The sequence below is a fragment of the Vombatus ursinus genome, unplaced genomic scaffold (assembly GCF_900497805.2).
Source record: "Vombatus ursinus unplaced genomic scaffold, bare-nosed wombat genome assembly UNPS02014818.1, whole genome shotgun sequence".
NCBI lineage: Eukaryota > Metazoa > Chordata > Mammalia > Diprotodontia > Vombatidae > Vombatus > Vombatus ursinus.
In genome coordinates, this window is record NW_020954596.1 from 56311329 (window position 1) to 56329338 (window position 18010).

Below are 18010 nucleotides of genomic sequence, written 5' to 3' on the forward strand. Positions count from 1 at the left end.
TTTTGCTTTTTCATTTAAATACTTAACTGCTTTTTTGAGGACCTATGATTTCATTCCTATAAGGAACTCCCAGTGAGAAAACTTCTTATCAAGGCAAATCAACTAGCTCTGAAATTAATAGCCTCAGAGATTTGTCTAATGTACCAGGAGGTTAAGGGAGTTGGCCAGTATGTTTCAGGGCAGAAAGTGGAACTGGGCCTTCCTTGCTGTGAGAATACTTTCTATACCCCCTACTAGAGGTGCCAAACACGTGCTACCTGGGCAGCTGTATACTACCAAACCAGAATAAGATGCAATTGAGAAATATTTAACAAAATAAATAAAAATACAATGGGTGAGTCATCTAGGTAATCTTTTAAAATGGTGAGGTACTCTCTTGATACAGAGAACCCCATAAAATCATGTAAGTCAAGGGGTTCAAATCTCTGGGTCAACTTCAAGAACACCTGTGAAACAGCCCAAGCTATCAAGGGCATGCATATCCAAAAAGCTACCAAATGTTTGATGTAATGGTGGATTTGGCAGGTATGCTCAGGCTAAGCAATAGGGTTGAACACAGGGTCATTAGCCCAAAAAAACAGTCCTGAGTTCCTGCTGCCTACACTTCAAAATGCAGAGAGTTACACAGAACTGAAGGGTTTGGATGTGGATTATCTTGTCATTGAGCACATCCAGGTCAACAAGGCTCCCAAAATGCAATGGCATACTTATAGGGCTCATAGTCTAGAGTTCCCCTTGCCATATTGAGATGATACTTAGTAAAAATGAACATTGTTCCTAAACCAGAAGAGGAGGTTGCTCAAAAGAAAAAGATATCTCAAAAGAGATTGAAAAACAATAGGTATGGTATAGGTTATGGTATGGAGTAAATGTGACATTACCTACCTATACCTTATAGTATAGGAGTAAATGTGACATTAGAGTGCAAATAAAATGAAATGAAAACAAACAAAAAATAATATCACATTATAATGGTATATACATAATACATATATTATTATAAACATATTACTACAAATATATTATAATTATATATAAATATAATATTATGAACCCATAGATATTACAAAATACAATAGATTATATTACAAAACCAAGTCAATTTGCAGCTGCAATGATCCTTATGTACAGATTAGTGGTCCCCATTTCTATTTAACTTTGCCCTACACCACACTGCCTCTACCATTTACTAAGGATCAAAAATGGTGATGTTTTCAGTATTAAAAATTACTCCATTTCTTGGTAAATTCAAATACTCGCAACTCTAAATCAAACTTTTTCAACTCTAAAAAGTAGAAACTGTTTAGTTCTCCACCAAAGGTACGTCATCTTGGCATAGAGATGACCTGGGTTGCTGAAGGCTTATGCCCCTGGAGGATGGATTTTGACAAGTTCTACTACTTCATGCTTGATGAACATAAACTACAGGCTTAATGAATGACTTTATGTTCCAGGTCTCAAGACAACTTAAATTCTGAAAGAGTCATCACCATGTTGGTCATAGAGTGATATGCTTCTGGAGACAACTCACAGAGGTCTACTGCTAAAAGGAAAAGAAGAACATAAAGGAAGGCATTCCAACAGAGAAGGAATCTGGTTTCCTCCTCTACCACTCAATTGAAAATGCCCTCTTCCAAGTTTCCAATCATCTCTTAGGTACTAAATCTGGTGCCTTTTCTCAGTCCACATCTGACTTTGTGTCATCAGGACCTGACACAGTGCCTTGTACGTAGTAGGTGCTTAATACACATCTGGTTAATTAAACTGAATCAAGCATCCTTCATTTAAACTGTTCAAACAAACATTTTTAGCAACATTGTAGAGAAGTTGCCAGTTTTCTCCATCTAGGTCATAGAGAAAACAATTTCCATAACCTTATAAATGTTGGAAACTTTTTATTTCATGAGTACTTCAAAATGCATTGATCGCATTTGCTTTCAGAATCTCTATCAAAGTCTGGTTTCAGCTCTCTTTAGAACAGGCGTCTGTAATTAAAGACACTTTTCCTACCACACTCATTTCCCTTTTCCTTTGAAAAGTTTTTCCATGTAAGAGTTCTAACAACCTATGTGTTCATAAGAAGGAGACGTTATTAATACACTCAACTAAACACTGAGAAATTCAGCAGTGCTACAAACTACTGACCTTACCCTAAACCCATCTGCTTGCAAGCCAGTTGACTCAATGTCTCTTGCCAGTTGTCAGCACATACTTGGTGGTCAGTAGCAGATCGATGAACAGTCAGGAATGCAGAGGAGCTCACATCTTTAGATAATGTCACTGCAAAGAGAAAAAGAAGTATTTTAACAAAACTCTATTTCTTCTCCTGCAACCAAACTGTAATCTTGGGTAGTCATTGCTATTTTCACAATTTAAAGACCTAAAGCATATAGATCAAAATCTCTTTGTTAACATAATATAAAGGTGAAACCAGGCAGCTAGGTGGTGCAATGGAGAGAGTGCTGGGCCTGGAGTCAGGAAGATGAGTCTTCCTGAGTTCAAATCTGACCTCAGACACTTACTAGCTGTGTGACCGTGGGCAGGTCACCTAACCCTTTTTGCCTCAGTTTCCTCGCCTGTAAAATGAGCTGGAGAAGGGAATGGCAAACCACTTCAGTATCTTTGCCAAGAAAACCCCAAAAGGGGTCACAAAGAGTCAGACATGACTGGGGAAAAAAAAACAACTAAAAGAAGTGAAACTCCTGAAAAAAACCTTTAGGGGCAACTAGGTGGCACAGTGGATAGAGGTCTGACTTTGGAGTCAGGAGAACCTCAGTTCAAATCTGGCCTCACATACTTGACACTTACTAGTTGTGTGACCCTAGGCAAGTCACTTAACCCCAATTGCCTCACCAGAAAGCACAACAGAAAACAAAAAAACAAAACAAACAGCAACAACAACAACAAAAAAACCTCTTTACCTGGAAATAGGAGAGGCAAGACACTCTTACAAAGCTCTATCACAATTTTAAAAATAAGGATTTGTTGTTGCTGTCATTGTTTTTAATGGGGGCAAGGGAACATCATAATCTTTGAGTTTTCACAGCTATAAGGCCATTATCATTTATGGTAGGGGGCTGAAAAGACCAGACTTACCACAATCCCATTCGTCAGAGCTGTCTGAACAATCTATTCCACCATCACACCACAAATCCCGGGACACACAATCGTGATTGGCACACTCCAGTTCATCATCTTGGCAAAATGCTGGCATTGAAAACAAGTGGAAAGATTTTTTAGAGATAAATGTTATTATTCCTAAAATGTGCATGTTATGTTTTGAAAAAGTTATTGTGATGGCTGCCAAGCTCTTGGATAGTAAAGGGTCCTCAAACCATTACTTGTGATCATTTCTGTTTCTCAACAGCACAAAAATTAAAAGCAAGAAAAGCTATGTTTTTATTCATCACATTTGTATGAAAGATTATATGTACATACTGAAGTGGTGCTAAACAAAAGCAGAACAGTCTTTCACCTAGATGGCGAGATGCTAGGGGAGCTTCTTCACCTGGAAATATCTTTCTCAACCCAGGTGCCACAGGACCTGAAAATCTACCGTTAGCGATTCATTCCTTTGACTCAACTTTTGTCTTCTTCTAGTAGTTCTACATTAAAATACTCATGGGAGGAGTAACACATTGTCAAGGACACCTTAGTGTAAATTTTTCTTTATTTGCAGGAGGGACCCAAGAAACTAGAGAGCATTAGGTTTCTGAGAGAGAGAAGGATGGAGGCCTTACAGAAAAAAAAAAAAAAGATTTTGCAGCATTTTGCAGTGGAAAGTGGGATGTATTTGTACTCAGGAGACCTGAAATCAAACTTCAGTTCTGACTCTCACTAGCTATGGGACCCTCTGAGACTCATTACTCTCATCTTTAAAGTAGGAATAACAATATAGTATCTCATAGAGTTGTGGTGGGGAATGTGTTTTGTAAACCTTAGAATACAATATAAATGTGACTCTTAACACTTCAACTTTTGTCTAGAGCAAGTCTTGCCCTTATGATGAAAAATGGAGTCTGAATGCAGATTGAAGCATAGTTTTTTACTTTCTTGATTTTTCTTGGGTTTTTATTTTGGTCTATGTTTTCTTTGACAACATGACTAATATGGAAATATGTTTTGCATGACCACATATGCATAACCTTTATTAAATTGTTTACCATCTCAATGAGGGGGATGGGGAGGGAGGAAGGGAGAGAATTTGGAACTCAGTTTTAAAAACGAATGTTGAAAATTGTTTTTACTTGTAATTGGGGGGAAATAAGTACTAAATTAAATTTAAAAAATAAAGTAAGTCTTGCCTAACATTCTCTCAGTCAGTCAACTATCATTAAGTACCTACTATGTGCCAAGCACTGTATAAAGGGCTGAAGATGCAAAAAAGGCAAAAAACAATGCCTGGTTTCAAAGGTTATATTATTATTTTATGATTATAAAATTGAGTGGTTTCAATGCCCTTTGCAAAAAAAAAAAAATACAGCACAGTGAGTGGGAGACAAACATAAGCTCATTTAAGCTGTAAAATGTCATCATTAAGTATTGGGTGTGTGTGTGTGTGTGTGTGTAAACAGCATACAAGTGAAAGACTATTTCCACCTGACTAGGTGCCCTATAGAAATAGTCTCCATGCGCAGCAGAGGAGGCAGTGATATACACACTAACATGGCTTGGGATGAAGACCAGTAGTGAACAGACTCAACTGTCCTTTGTTGAAACTCAGCAGAGATGAAAGTCCCTATGCCCATCTGGATAAATCATTCCAGCTACCGTGAAGACATCCTCTGGGAAAAGGGCTAGTTCTAAGATGTATTTGAGCTGAGAAATAAAGTGTAAGATGAAAAGGCAGTTCACACAAACTCATGCATGCACTCACAGCAGTTTTTTTCATCCATCTTCTCAGGACAGTCTGGAAACCCATCACAAATCATTTCTTGTTTGATACACAGTTTGCTGGCGGGACATTCCCAAAGACCTCTCTCTCGGCAACCTAGAAACAAGAGCACATTCATTCCAAGAGCCATGTGTGAAAACCTGAAATGGAAGCGTAACGCCTCTTCCTTTAATATCGTAACAGAGAAATTACATAATATTGACAATAGAGCTTTCCGTTACTTTCAGATCGCAGTGGGAATGTTAAATATAGTTTGGAAGTGTCTTAACTAACTCCGTGACCGTTCTATGTTAAATAACACAGGCTGAACAAGATTAAGCATTAACAGTGCGATCTGAAGGTGGCAAGATGCATGAACTTAGTTACTACAGTACAATGAACACAGGCGAAAAGCCACTAGCAGCACAGTAAAGCGGACCCTCTGCTTACTGATCCACATTACAAATCTACACAAGTTAAAGAGTAAAGATACTGTAGTGCGGCAGGTGGGGGGGGGAGAGGAGATGGGAGCGTGAGGGAGGAAGCTGTTAAATAAAAAAACTTATGCCTGTCCATGGTTATCATCCCTTCAGGGTAGTTATCTTTGCAAGACACATTCTAAAGCTTCTGTCATTGCCCAAAGAATATATGGTACTCTTGTTCTAGAAGTGCCTCTGGAATCAGTTCATGAACTACACCCTGCACTCAGACACGTGAATTTATAATCACCAGATTCCTATGATTAGAAATGTGAGCAATTAAATTGAGAATCACAAGTAAACTGCATCAGAGGATTATAAAGAATCAAATGAAATTTTATACACAATTATTACTCTTCAATGTCATTTGATTTTGATTCGGGTATTGTTTTGATCACTTTGAGATGATCTCCTGTTCTTCTTGATGCTAGCTATATTAAATGGCCTTCACTTTTTCCATCAGCAGACGGATGGAAGAAATCTCTATATGGAAGTGGGTCCTCCTCAGTGACGCAGATGCCCATTCAGCTCTGGGAACAGGAGTGAAGAAAGGAGCAAGAGGGTGCCAAAATACTGGTTGGCAGAATTTATGAGAAAAAATCAACTAATATCCTTGAATCTTTGTTCACACGTACTGCTGTCTGGCCATATCTCGTACATTGTTGTACATTGATTTGTTTAATCTAACTGCTGGACCTTACAGTTATGCCTATTAAAATTCATCTAATAAGTATAGTCCACCATTCTTGCCTGGCAAAATACTATCAGATCCCAGTCTGTTAGTTACCCAGTGAATTAACTAGCTCTTTGATCCTTAGTTTAATTGCAGATTTCATAAGCTCACTATTAATATCTTCATCCAAGTCTTGCAAAAAATGCTGAACATCAGGGATCCTCTTGTCATACTGCTGCAGACCCCTCCCCTTCCAATTTAACATCAATACATTTTATCAACATTCTTTGGACATAGCCATTCAACCAGTTACAAGTCCCTTTGATCTCTCAGGCTAAGTTTCTCTACCTTGCCCATAAGGTTATTTTGAAAGATCTTGTTAAACATGTTCGTGAAATGCAACCATGCTTATGTCTACAGAATTTCCCTGATCTATCAGTGGAGTAACTCCATCAAGAAAAAAAAAATAAAGGAAGGCAAAGACTTTTCCAGGACAGCCTGAAAACCTAACCACCATTTATAACACCATTTCTTTGGAAAGTTGTGTTCCAAGCTCCCAAAAATAGGTTTGTAGAAGATTTCTTGCAATATGACCATCCTGTAAGGAAAGGGAAAGGCCATATCTTTTAAGATGAAAAAGGTGATTTCCAAACCTTAAATAAATGTGGTTTGTTGTTATTACTAGAATATAAATTGTTTATGGGTAGAAATCATGTCTTATTCATCACTGTATGGCTCACAACACTGAGCACAGTGCTTGGCACATGGTAGGTGGTTAATAAATGTTCATGAAATAGAATTGAATTATTTGGCTTGAAGGGTTCTAAGTTCTCAAAACACAAGACATGTCCATACTCAAAAGAATATACAAAAACTAAATTTGGAGAAGTGGCTGGATACTTTTTCCATAATCACCGTGATTATGAATTTTTTTAATCAAGCAAGTTTGTTTTAGCTGCTTTTAAATTCTCATTAGCCCCCCTTCTACGCTCAATAAATATTAAGCCATCAACCCTCAAGGTACTGAGTTGAACTCAATTTACACGTGGTGATGGTGATCCTTAAATCCTTAAAAATAGATAATGAATTTTTTAAAAGTTACTTAAGCACTATCAAGCTTTCAATTTTCTTTTAAAGTAGAATCTCATTTTCTGAACAATCATCTCCTCTTAAATCCAACACTTGACCTCCAATTTCTAATGTGAGTTATTTTCTCCCCTCCTCTTCCCCTCTCCTCACCTTTGGCATTTTCCTAATATTGGAAATTCCCATTGATTATTTCAAACTTCTTTAGACCATCTAAAATATGATTTCATCTTTAAATTAAATTCCAGTATATTATCACCATATGAAATTCCAGTTTTGTGAACAAATCCAACATATCCCCCCCTCAAAAAAAATTTTCTTTTATATAAGAAAAGCTCAATGACTTTTGGATTCCTTCCTTCCCAAGAAGACATAAATAAGGAAATAGCAACTTTTGAGAACTTCAAAGCACTGGATGTCCCCTCCACCACAACATTTTCCATGGTCAATCTCAGGTCACTCTGACAGCTGTAATTTTCCAGCAGATGCAATCTTTCATATTTATAGCAGCAGATAAGAATTCTGTTGATTGCTTATGACATTTTGTCTACTCTCAAGAAGGACAAGACCTTCCATAGAAATACATTTTAGGAAATAAGGCAATATTTCATTCTTTAAAGGTCAGGAAAATGATTCTAAAGGATAGATTGCTTTTCAATAGTAAAAAAAAAAAGGGTCAATAAAACCTTTGACAGTAAGATGAGCAAAATAATCAAAACTCAAGTCAATTTCATATTGTCACTCACTTATTGTGTGTACTGTTTTAAAAACACTTATGCTCTGGTTTCTGCCTTGCTACAGTCTAAGAGTACATAAGGCCAAAGGTTAGCTGTCAGAAATGGAAAGAGGCTTGGGGTACCCTCTTGAAATTAACATTGATATTTCTGGCTGTAATGCTGGTGAGGTTGAAGTTCAATAGAAGAGATGCCAGAAAAAGTTTTCATCCTTTGCTCACAGAGATTAAGTCATGGAGAGCATTAAAAACCAAAATTTAATTAAAATCAGGCTTTCAGAATCAAAGTCTATTTAAACCTGCACAAGTTTTAATGGATACACAGATATGTTATATTTAATGATTATGAAATTTAATGTTAATTGTATCAGTGAATATATTATTATATAATTATATAAGTGAATATAAATTATATTAAGGTTCTTCTATCTTTAAAAGAGGATAAAAACTGATAGGCAGTGGGGTATCACGGTTAAGGGGACTGGCCTCAAAGTCCTGGGTTCAAGTCCTACTTTTGACACACAATGGCCATGTAACCCTGAGCGAATCACTTAACTTCTCAGTGACCTAGACAGGCACCTCTCTTAGAATATAAGTTACAGGTTAAGTACCAAACTACATGGTGGAAGGGACTTCCTCACTGAGAACTCCTTGTACCAATGAAATTGGAAGGTCAGACAATCCCCACCTCTGCTACCAAACAACAACAACTGGCTAGGATTCCCTAACCTTTCCCTCTAGCTACATTTGGGACACAAATGAAGCTTCTTTTTTTTCCAGGAACAATCGCCATTATGAGCATCAAGTTCAAAAATTGTAATTTTCAAGTACATTCTTCACACTTGCTATGGATTTTTCTCTCCAATGTTCAGAATGTTAGCACCATAAGAAATAGCTGAAATAACATGGATTTCTTCTAACCCTTTCCCTGAGCTATCTTCAGTGAAAGAACCAGAATCTTTTCCCCCCCTAACCTCCACACAGCTATTGCTCTTCAAATCAAGAAAAGAGCCAGCTCTCTTACTTACCGCAGTGTTCTTCGTCACTGTCATCCTCACAGTCAGACTGTCCATCACATCTCCTAGATGCCAGAATGCACCTTCCCGAGCGGCACTTGAAATGACTAGGGGAGCACTCTATTGATAACAATCAACAATACCAGTGTCATTTAATTTTGAAACCCAGGAAACGAGGGAAGTAACATACTTTTATTTGAGATAGGGGTCAGAGAGGTGTTTGGTAAAGATGTCATTAGTAAACAGGACTGGCCTTAGGCAAAAATGAAGTGAGCTTTGGAGACTCCTATACTTTTGGGGCCCATCCAAATCAATTTGGCTAAATTATTTTCAGTGTACTTTTAAGTGGATTAAATATGCAGTCCGAAAAAAAATGAGTCAAAATGGTGTGGTTGAAAGAGTATCATTTGAACTCAGAGAACATGGGTCCAAATCCTGGCTTTTCCACTAATCACTTGTGTGACCTTAAATGACTAACTTCACTTTTCTGAGCCTCAATTTCCTCATTTCTAAAATGAGGGGGTTGGACTATATGATCTCTAAGATCCCTTCCCAGTCTAACTCTACGATTCCTTGACCTACTACGTGCAAGGGATTCTTCTACTAGCATATAAGAAATGTGGGGGTGAAAGGAGGAGGGGCAACCTGGCTCTGCACTGTGGCAGATACAAAGAAGAAGCAGAACACAATAGATTGCCCTCCCAGAGCTCACATTCCAGACTGGGCAATAGGAGAAAAGGTTTGTAGTTTTATTAAGCTTGATGGATAGCCTGGCAGATGAGTCAAAGAAGGTCTGCCTTTCAGCAAAGTGAGCTGTCTACAAAGTGAGTTTGGAAAGTTCTTGGCTTTACTATATAATAGTCGAGGAACTTGTATGCTCATCACTAGGGCTGGAACAAGCAAGAGGAGAAAGAAGAGAAAGGGGAAAATGGGAAAGGGATGTGGGTCCATTTGCCAGGGATATTACAGAAGGAATTCCTACACCTAGAGGGATTGAACAAGAAAGCTTCTGAGATGCCACTGAACTCAAATATCCCATAATTCCTTTCAAATTATTTCAGAAGTCATATCACACTCTTCTGAATATCCTTAATGGCAACAAATAATCTTCCTTTGACTGCAGATGTGATTTTTTTTAAATAGCCAGAAGTCATTCAGAAACAAGACGAGTGAATGAGGGGGCAATCAAGGTAGGCCAAAGTCAGAGAGAATGGCCCTCATAAGCTGGAGGCCCTGGTATGAGTTCGGATCCCAGGCAAACAATGTTTCATCCTTCCTGCTCACCCGAAGGTGGTGATTATGGACAGGAGAGGATCAGAGACCACAGGTGCACACCAGTTGGCATATCGGGGCAATGTTCAGAGGCACTGGGATCAAAATGAAGTGAGAGTCACTCCAAATAAAATCTGTAGCTGCTTTTCTTTTTTAAATAAGAATTTGGTAAGGATGTAAGTTAATATAATGCATAATAAATTAATCCCTAACAATAAACAAAAGAAAGTAGCTGTTTCTAACCAAGATGCAATTCCCATGATTTACCCTGTGAGACGAGTAGTTTCTCTCACTTCCTTTTCCCACAAGAAAGACAAGAAGGAGGAACCCCAAGGAGGCAGTATGGCAGAGCAGAAAGAGTATTGGATTCTATGTCAGAGGACCTGGGTTTGAATTCTTATTCTGCCACTTAATATGAGTAACTTTGGGCTAGTTATTTAATCTCTCCCTGCCTCAGTTTCTACACTTAAGAAATACGTGGGTTGGACTAAATGACCTCCAAGGTCTAAATTTGTGATTCTTATGATCCACTCTCAACTGCTATTTTGGTCAGGAGAGAGTAATTCTTCTTGCCCACTACAACTTGGGAGAGGAAGTCAACTACACATACTACCTCCCAGGAGTAAGATGGGGCTCCTTCCTCTCCTGAGGTTGTCAGAACAAACCCACGGAAGAGGCTATGGGGGATTCCATCACTGGACATCTGTTTAGAGGTCATTTTTATCTTATCAAATGTTCATAATCAGTGTTTGCATCATGGATGCCTGCATCTTACTTCATTTTTACTGCTACCATTAAAAAGGCAAAGAAATAGTAATGTTCAACAGATGGGCCCCAACAGATGGATGATAGAAATAAAGAGCAGAAACAAGACTTCAAAGAAGCTGACATGCACTAACCCTTTTCAATATCAAAATAACAACAACACAACAATAATGAAAATAACAACCTTCTACATCTTCATCAGGCATCAGGCAGGTTTGGTTATCTGAACTTTCCTCTGGAAACTGAGTGCAATCTGTGTCTTCTGGCCACTGAAGACCCACAATCCCAAGCACAGACTCACAACGTTCTTTGGAATGCTCACACAATGCCCTACAAAGATAAACAAAAGTCAGAGGCCAGTAACATTTCTGAGGGTTTCACATTTGATATATTAACAGGCATCAATCCATGGCATTTGCTGGCCAAAATACAGACTATTTTTGCTTAGAGGGTGCGTTCCAGCAACTCATTTCCCTATCTGATACCAGACTAAGAAATGGTCCAAAAGGCACAGGGATTCATTCCAGGATAAGAATTCTCCTCCCATCATGCTTCTTGAGGCATTCCCCTTTGCCTTTCTCCTCCAGGTATGGATAAATGCAGATCCATGTCTCCAAATCAGGGGGTATTCTGTCCCCTCTTTGGATGGTCCTCTATCCAGTGAAGTTGAGGACAGACATAAAAGGGTACTCCTGTGGAAAGAACTTTGAACTAGGCATCAAGAAATTTGAGCTCTGGTTTCACCTCATTATGTGACACTAGGCAAGTCACTTCATCCCAACAGACATGAGTTTTCGTTTTTATAAAATAAGGAGGCTGAATTTGATCAGGGATGCTTAACGTTGACAGTCTGGTGAAGCCTACAGACTCCTTCTCAGAATAATTTTTTTTGACGGATTAAACAAAATACACAGGATAAGAAAGGAAACCCATTATACCGAAATGCAGTTTATCAACACAGAATTTTTAAAATACAAGTTCATGAACCGCAAGTTAAAAATTCCTGGATTAGATAGTCGTTAATTATGCTAGTAGTTCTAACAATATTCAAATCTTTTGCTACATGGCTATAATCCAAGCAATAACTTCCTTAATCTCAGGTCACTAAATTGGATACATTTCATAATTACAGTCCTTTCTTCAGCAAGACCTGAGCTTTGACTCACCATGAAAAGGCCTATACCTGAGACAACATAACTAACTTCTACACCTCCTCAATGCCAATATCAACCTCTGATGCACTAAAGTCATTTTTATGCAAAGGAACTTTGTTCCCAAACCATTCATTAAATGAGAGAATCACTGAACATCATCCATGGCCTGCTATAATAGAAGAAAACAAAACTATTTTTCTTTCTTTCTTACTGTTTCCATCAGTATATTAAGAAAAAACAAATTATTTAATAGGCCAGGAATTAGCAAGCACAGATTCTAGCCCTGGCTCTTTCGCCATGTGACCTGGGCAAGCAATTTAACTTCCGTGGGTCACAGTTAATTTTTCTTTTAAAAAAATGGGTTTAACTAGATGATTTCTTCTAATTCCAAAATGCTATGACTCCACAAAATACATTTACAAATTATAAAAAAAAAGCAACAAGAATTCTAATTTTAAACTCATACTCTTGAAGGTTTCTGAGTTTTAAACTAAATTTTGCCAATCTGAATCATAAGTTGTCATGCTGATAATTAGGATTAGATCCATAACAACCCTAATTAAGTCATATTGCAAATGGTTTCCTTTGGAAAGCATTTCTAAAAAAAAATTAACAGTTATATCTGAGGTTTTTAAGATGCAAATTAATCCATATAATATGTAACATAATAGTTTTATCATCATCAGTCAGTTAATAAACACTTATTAAGCACCTGCTATGCACCAGGTCCTGTGCCAAGCCCTGAGATACAACGAAAGGTGGAAAACAGTCCTTCCATGACCTCATGGAGCTCACAATCCAGTGTGAGCTCCCTGATATTGGAACCTGATGGATTTCCATCTGACAAGGGCTCTGGAGGTCAATTACTCCAATCCCCTTATTTTACATATGTCCTAAGAAGCTGAACCCCAGAGAGGGTAAATGATTTGACCAATAACACACAGGTAGTAAGCAGCAGAGCCAGGCTTGCTCAAAATCCTTCATTCTTTCCACAGCACTCTTCTTCTACCTTCCCATAATCAAAAGTATGAGTATTAAATTTTCCTTAATATAGGAATAATTTAAAATCTTTGAGAAGAATACCTGATTGGAAAAGTATTTAAATTTTTGACAAATTCAAAGCATTTAAGTAAAAAAAAATAGACTGAGACATAGGACAAACCTAAAACATGGTTGACTATCCTCTAAAAGAATTTTTCTTATTAAAAAGATCTCCTCTAAAGGAGTAAAGATTTATTAGCTCTTCCAAAGACAAAAGCAAATTTTTTTAAGATCTATAGAACAAATACTAGCATATTTATTTATAGGATCAAAATGAGCAAGTTCATGAAAATAAAACAATAAAGCCCTTTTTCAAATAATAAAGCCCTTTTACAGGTTCAGATGACACAGAGTAAACCAAACTTCATGACTTCACACAGTAATTACTTCATAAAGTAATTCCTTTAAAAGCAAATGTTTGGAGATTTTCTGAATCAGGGAAATGAATAAGATCATCTGTTTATTTTGTTTTCTGCAACATGATTGAAACTGGCTTTTAGTAGCTTATGTGAAATTCAATATTTTTAGGGGTAAGTTACTGGAAACCTCAATTATAATCTTTGCAATCTATTCTAAAATACAATGGTTATGTCTGACAAGAGCAGTTTAAAAATTAATACTGATTCAGCACCATCTATTAGGCAGTTTGGCATACTGGAAAGAAGACCAGACTGGAGTCAAGAGTTCAAATCCTGGTTCTGCCCTTTACTATCTGTGAGACCTCACGCAAGCCATTTAACTTCCCTGGGCCTCAATTAGACTAGATGATCTCTAAATATAATAGATAAATATTAATAGCATTAAATATTTAAATTTCCAACTCAACATGCATGTCCCCTATTAACTAAGAATGAGATTAAATCTACAAACTTATGAAATTAAAATCTAGTGAATACAGGACATAGGATGGACATTAGTAAAATACCAAAAAAATGTATATTTAAAATGCCTTATACAGGAACTTCCTGCCAAAATGGCTGCCTGAATGGGACAGAAAGCACCCAGCTCCCTCCTAAATACACCAGGTTAAACCCTGATGTTCTCACCAAACCAAATAAGGATAAATCCAACCAGAAACTACATAAATGTCTTCTTCCAGGTGGAAACTCCACAAGAGATCAGCCAGAAGCCAAAAGGTAATAAGCAATCCCCATCACCACACAAGGGTGTGTGCGCACACACGCGCGCGCACACACATACACACACATTCAAGCACAAATCCAGTTTAATATTCTAGTATGACCAGAGGCAGCCAAGGGCACATGTAGCTTCCAAGGTGTTATGCCTTGAGGCAATAAGAATGGAAAATTCCCCTGAGAAATCCCTTAAAAGGTTAAAAAATTCCAGAGTGGTCAGAAAGTCCCAGGGCACAAAAGTGTACGGTCTGGAAAAGTACTTCTTAAGACAGGGGATCTTAAGTAAAGGGGCTTGGGACCTAGAAGTCCAACAATCCAAGCTGGGTGTTACAGAGAGCTCAATTGCTTGCTCCTCAGCAAAGCAGCTAGGTGGTGCCATAGTGCCCAGAGCACCAAGCCTGGAGTCAGGAAGACTCATCTTCCTGAGTTCAAATCTGGCCTCAGATACTTAATAGCTGTGTGACCCTGGGCAAGTCACTTAACCCCATTTGCCTCAGTTCCTTATCTGTAAAATAACCTGGAGAAGGAAATGGCAAACCACTCCAGTATCTTTGCCAAGAAAATCCCAAATGGGGTCATGAAGAATTGGACAAGACTGGACAACAACAGCAAAGCCCTGAGGAGCAAGGGTCTGGGGATGTTCTGAGCTCTGGATTTGAACTCTTTTAGAAATTGAGCTAAAGCCAGCAGTGGGGAACCTGTGGCCTTGAGGCCACATGTGGCCCTCTAGATCCTCAGATGTGGCCATTGAATCAATCAAAGTCAAAAATATACTTATGGATGTAATATATATATATATATATATATATATATATATATAAAATCCCATTTGATTCTCACATCTACCCTGTGAGGTTGGTGATATTATATTATTATGCCCATTTTACACAAGGAAACTGGAATAGAATGAGGTTAAATGATTTGCTCAAGATCACACACTACCATTAAGTATCTACATTAAGTATCGAAGGCTAGATTGAACTCAGATCTTTCAGAGTCTAGATCCAGAATTGTCTCTATTGGGTCAAACTGCTGCCCTATCCTGGCTACTTAATGTAATAAATAAGTAATAAAAACAAGAGAAACTCTTTCTGTGACACTCAACTTATAAGGATCATATTCTCTGGCAGTCTTAAGTGTACGCATGGGTTTGCATGGTTGAGATTGAGTTGAGTGTACCCAGGCAGGGTGCTGAAAAGGAAGGCATAGAAAAAGGTGGCAGAGCTGATTACAAGTAGCTCATATCCTGTCCTGTCTAAAACTTTAAGACTCTTCTTAACAACTCTCCTCTTCAGTTAGATACTCCTGACTTCAGAAATGCAGAGGACTGAGGAAGTTTGATGAATTAACTAGCGTAGGGAAGTCCGTGTAGCTCACCTAGATCAGACCTAAGAGTTTCAGTACAATGAACCATAGCAAGAACATGTTACGTGTCTATAATTGTGTCCTACAGGGATCAGGTCCTTCAAGATGATCAAAGACGGAAAGAGCCCTTCTCTATGAGATCCGCCTACATGGTCCAAACCCTTTCCCTATGCTCCATTCCCATTCCACCCTACACCTCAATATATTTTTTTCTGAGAACTCAGTTTCAGGAGTATTACCATCAGTCTTTATGGGACTCAGATCTTAGTTAATCCTATCACATGAATTCTTCCTGAACAGCTGAAGAGAAATAGAACCAACAGAGAGAAAAATGGGCACCTCCCTAGAGGATGCATTTTAGGTCTACATAATTTATGAAAACTACGATTTATGTCAGCGTGGACTTTAGTAGGTGAATGGATCTGTGATCTCACTGATGTGGGGACTCCCACCATCAGATCAGAAAACCACTCATCTGAGCCTTTCCATTCTCTGCAATTCCTTCCAGAGTTCCTCATCAAAGATCCATCCAGCATGCTAGAAGTCTTCTTCTGGGTCTTTTCACATTTTGTGGATACTAGTAGAGAGCTCTGACTGTCCATCTGTTATCTCTCACTTTTACCACTTTTCCAAATTTCCTGCTACAGTTATAGAATGCTTCAGTGATATAGTCACTTTTGTGCTTAGATATTATTGGTGTATGTGTCTGTATTACTATGAAATGATCATTTCTACTTACTAGTATGAAGAATGACCTAAAGAAGTCTAAGAATCAAATTTATTTTTCTGCAATTGTGCATTTTAAAAGATATTCCCAATGCTCACCTTGGTCCATATTCACAGCAATAAAACATTACATTTTCTTAAATACACAGGCACTTGGAAGACAGCCTCTTCACTGCCTTCATCTTGCACTCAAGTCCTGAATTCTGACTCTAGCCATCTAAGCTGCTTCTTATTTACCCTATATCAATATTTTAATAAATTCATTTTCTTTGTGAAGTTCCCTTTGTTACACACAATTGAAAACATACAACTTAGTTCTCCCCAGGGTAAAATGCAGATTGATCAGAAGTGGTTCAAAGATATTACCTGCAAGGTGGGATGTGCTGGTTTGTATGCGGATCACACTTTGGTACTAAGATAGTGCAGGCGAAGAACATGAGATATCTGTAACAGTTAGTCTGAACAAGAGCTGGGAAGAGGGAGGATTCCCAACTGATGGAAGCTTCTTTCTGAGTCCTGTGGCCGAGGTAGTTTGGAAAATTTGTATAATTATAGGGAAGGTTGAGGCAAAGCTCCAGAGTGATTGGCTCACATTGACCTAGTGAGAGAAAATATATGTATCAGCTTATTTTAAACGTAGAGTAAAAGGAAATTCAGGAAAATCAGCACAAGATTGATGGTCCAAATCAGAAATGCTTTTTCTACTCTAAGACATCTCTTTTTAGAATAGACAGAGCTTTATATGAATTGAAGCACTGTGAGGTAAGCATAAACAGGAAAACAATATATACAATGACTATAACAATGCAAATGGAAATAATAAAATGAAACCAAACACTATGTAATTATGATTATAATAGCCATGGTTGACCCCTAAAGAAGAGATGAGAACATGCAATTCTCTCCTTTTATTGGAGAGGTGGGAACTATGACTGTGGAGTATTGTGAATGCTGTCATGCGAGGTAGATGTGATGGTTGGTTTTGCTGAAATGTTCTCCTTTCCTTTTCAAATTTTTGTTATGGGGAAGATTCACTAAGAGACATGCATTCAGAAATGAATGTAATCTAAAAAGAGAAGATATCATTTTTTTTTAAAGAATAGATAGTACTAAAATGTAAAGGTAATCAGTTATCTCTATAAAGATGATTTCAGTTAACACATACCATCTTAAACCTAGGTTGAGTATTAAATACTTGGGTTAGTATTCTTTTATTTTTTTCATTTCATTTAATATTATTCCCTCTAGCTGCTCAGAGAATAATTAATTCTCACTTTCTAAGTATTCCATTCGTTAGATTTGAACAAATCTACTGATAATTGTCCACACCTACAGTGCCACAAGGAGGGGGGCGAACCATAGAGCTAATATAAAAAGCAGGGCATTTTATTATACTAGACTATTATAAATTGACCTCTTAGCACACGAATCTCACCAGTAAATTTAAAAATCAGGGTGCAAAATTGTAACTTAAGAGTTTTAGGTATTTCTTATTGTTGTCATTATTGTTTACCTGACCAGGAACCTCCTCCATCAGTACAGGTAGGCATCTTCTTTGAAACTTAGAATCTTAGATTACACATGTATAACCTACACCAAATTGCTTCCTTCTCAATGAGGGAGGAGGACAGGGAGAAAGGGAATTTGAAACTCAAGATTTTAAGGAATGTTAAAAATTGTTTTTACATGTT

At 37.7% G+C, this 18010-nt stretch overlaps 1 protein-coding gene across 2 annotated transcripts in view; it reads right to left on the reverse strand.

The window, feature by feature from the left end:
- CORIN (corin, serine peptidase) overlaps positions 1-18010 on the reverse strand; it is a 205710-nt gene that overhangs the window by 25854 nt on the left and 161846 nt on the right. For both annotated transcript variants that reach the window (XM_027836429.1, XM_027836428.1), the window contains exons 11-16: positions 16686-16917; positions 11082-11227; positions 8873-8980; positions 4877-4990; positions 3097-3207; positions 2151-2280 (exon numbers count right to left, since the gene is read on the reverse strand). In XM_027836429.1, coding sequence (XP_027692230.1) covers positions 2151-2280; positions 3097-3207; positions 4877-4990; positions 8873-8980; positions 11082-11227; positions 16686-16917 — 841 coding nt within the window. The remainder of the gene's footprint in view (positions 1-2150; positions 2281-3096; positions 3208-4876; positions 4991-8872; positions 8981-11081; positions 11228-16685; positions 16918-18010) is intronic.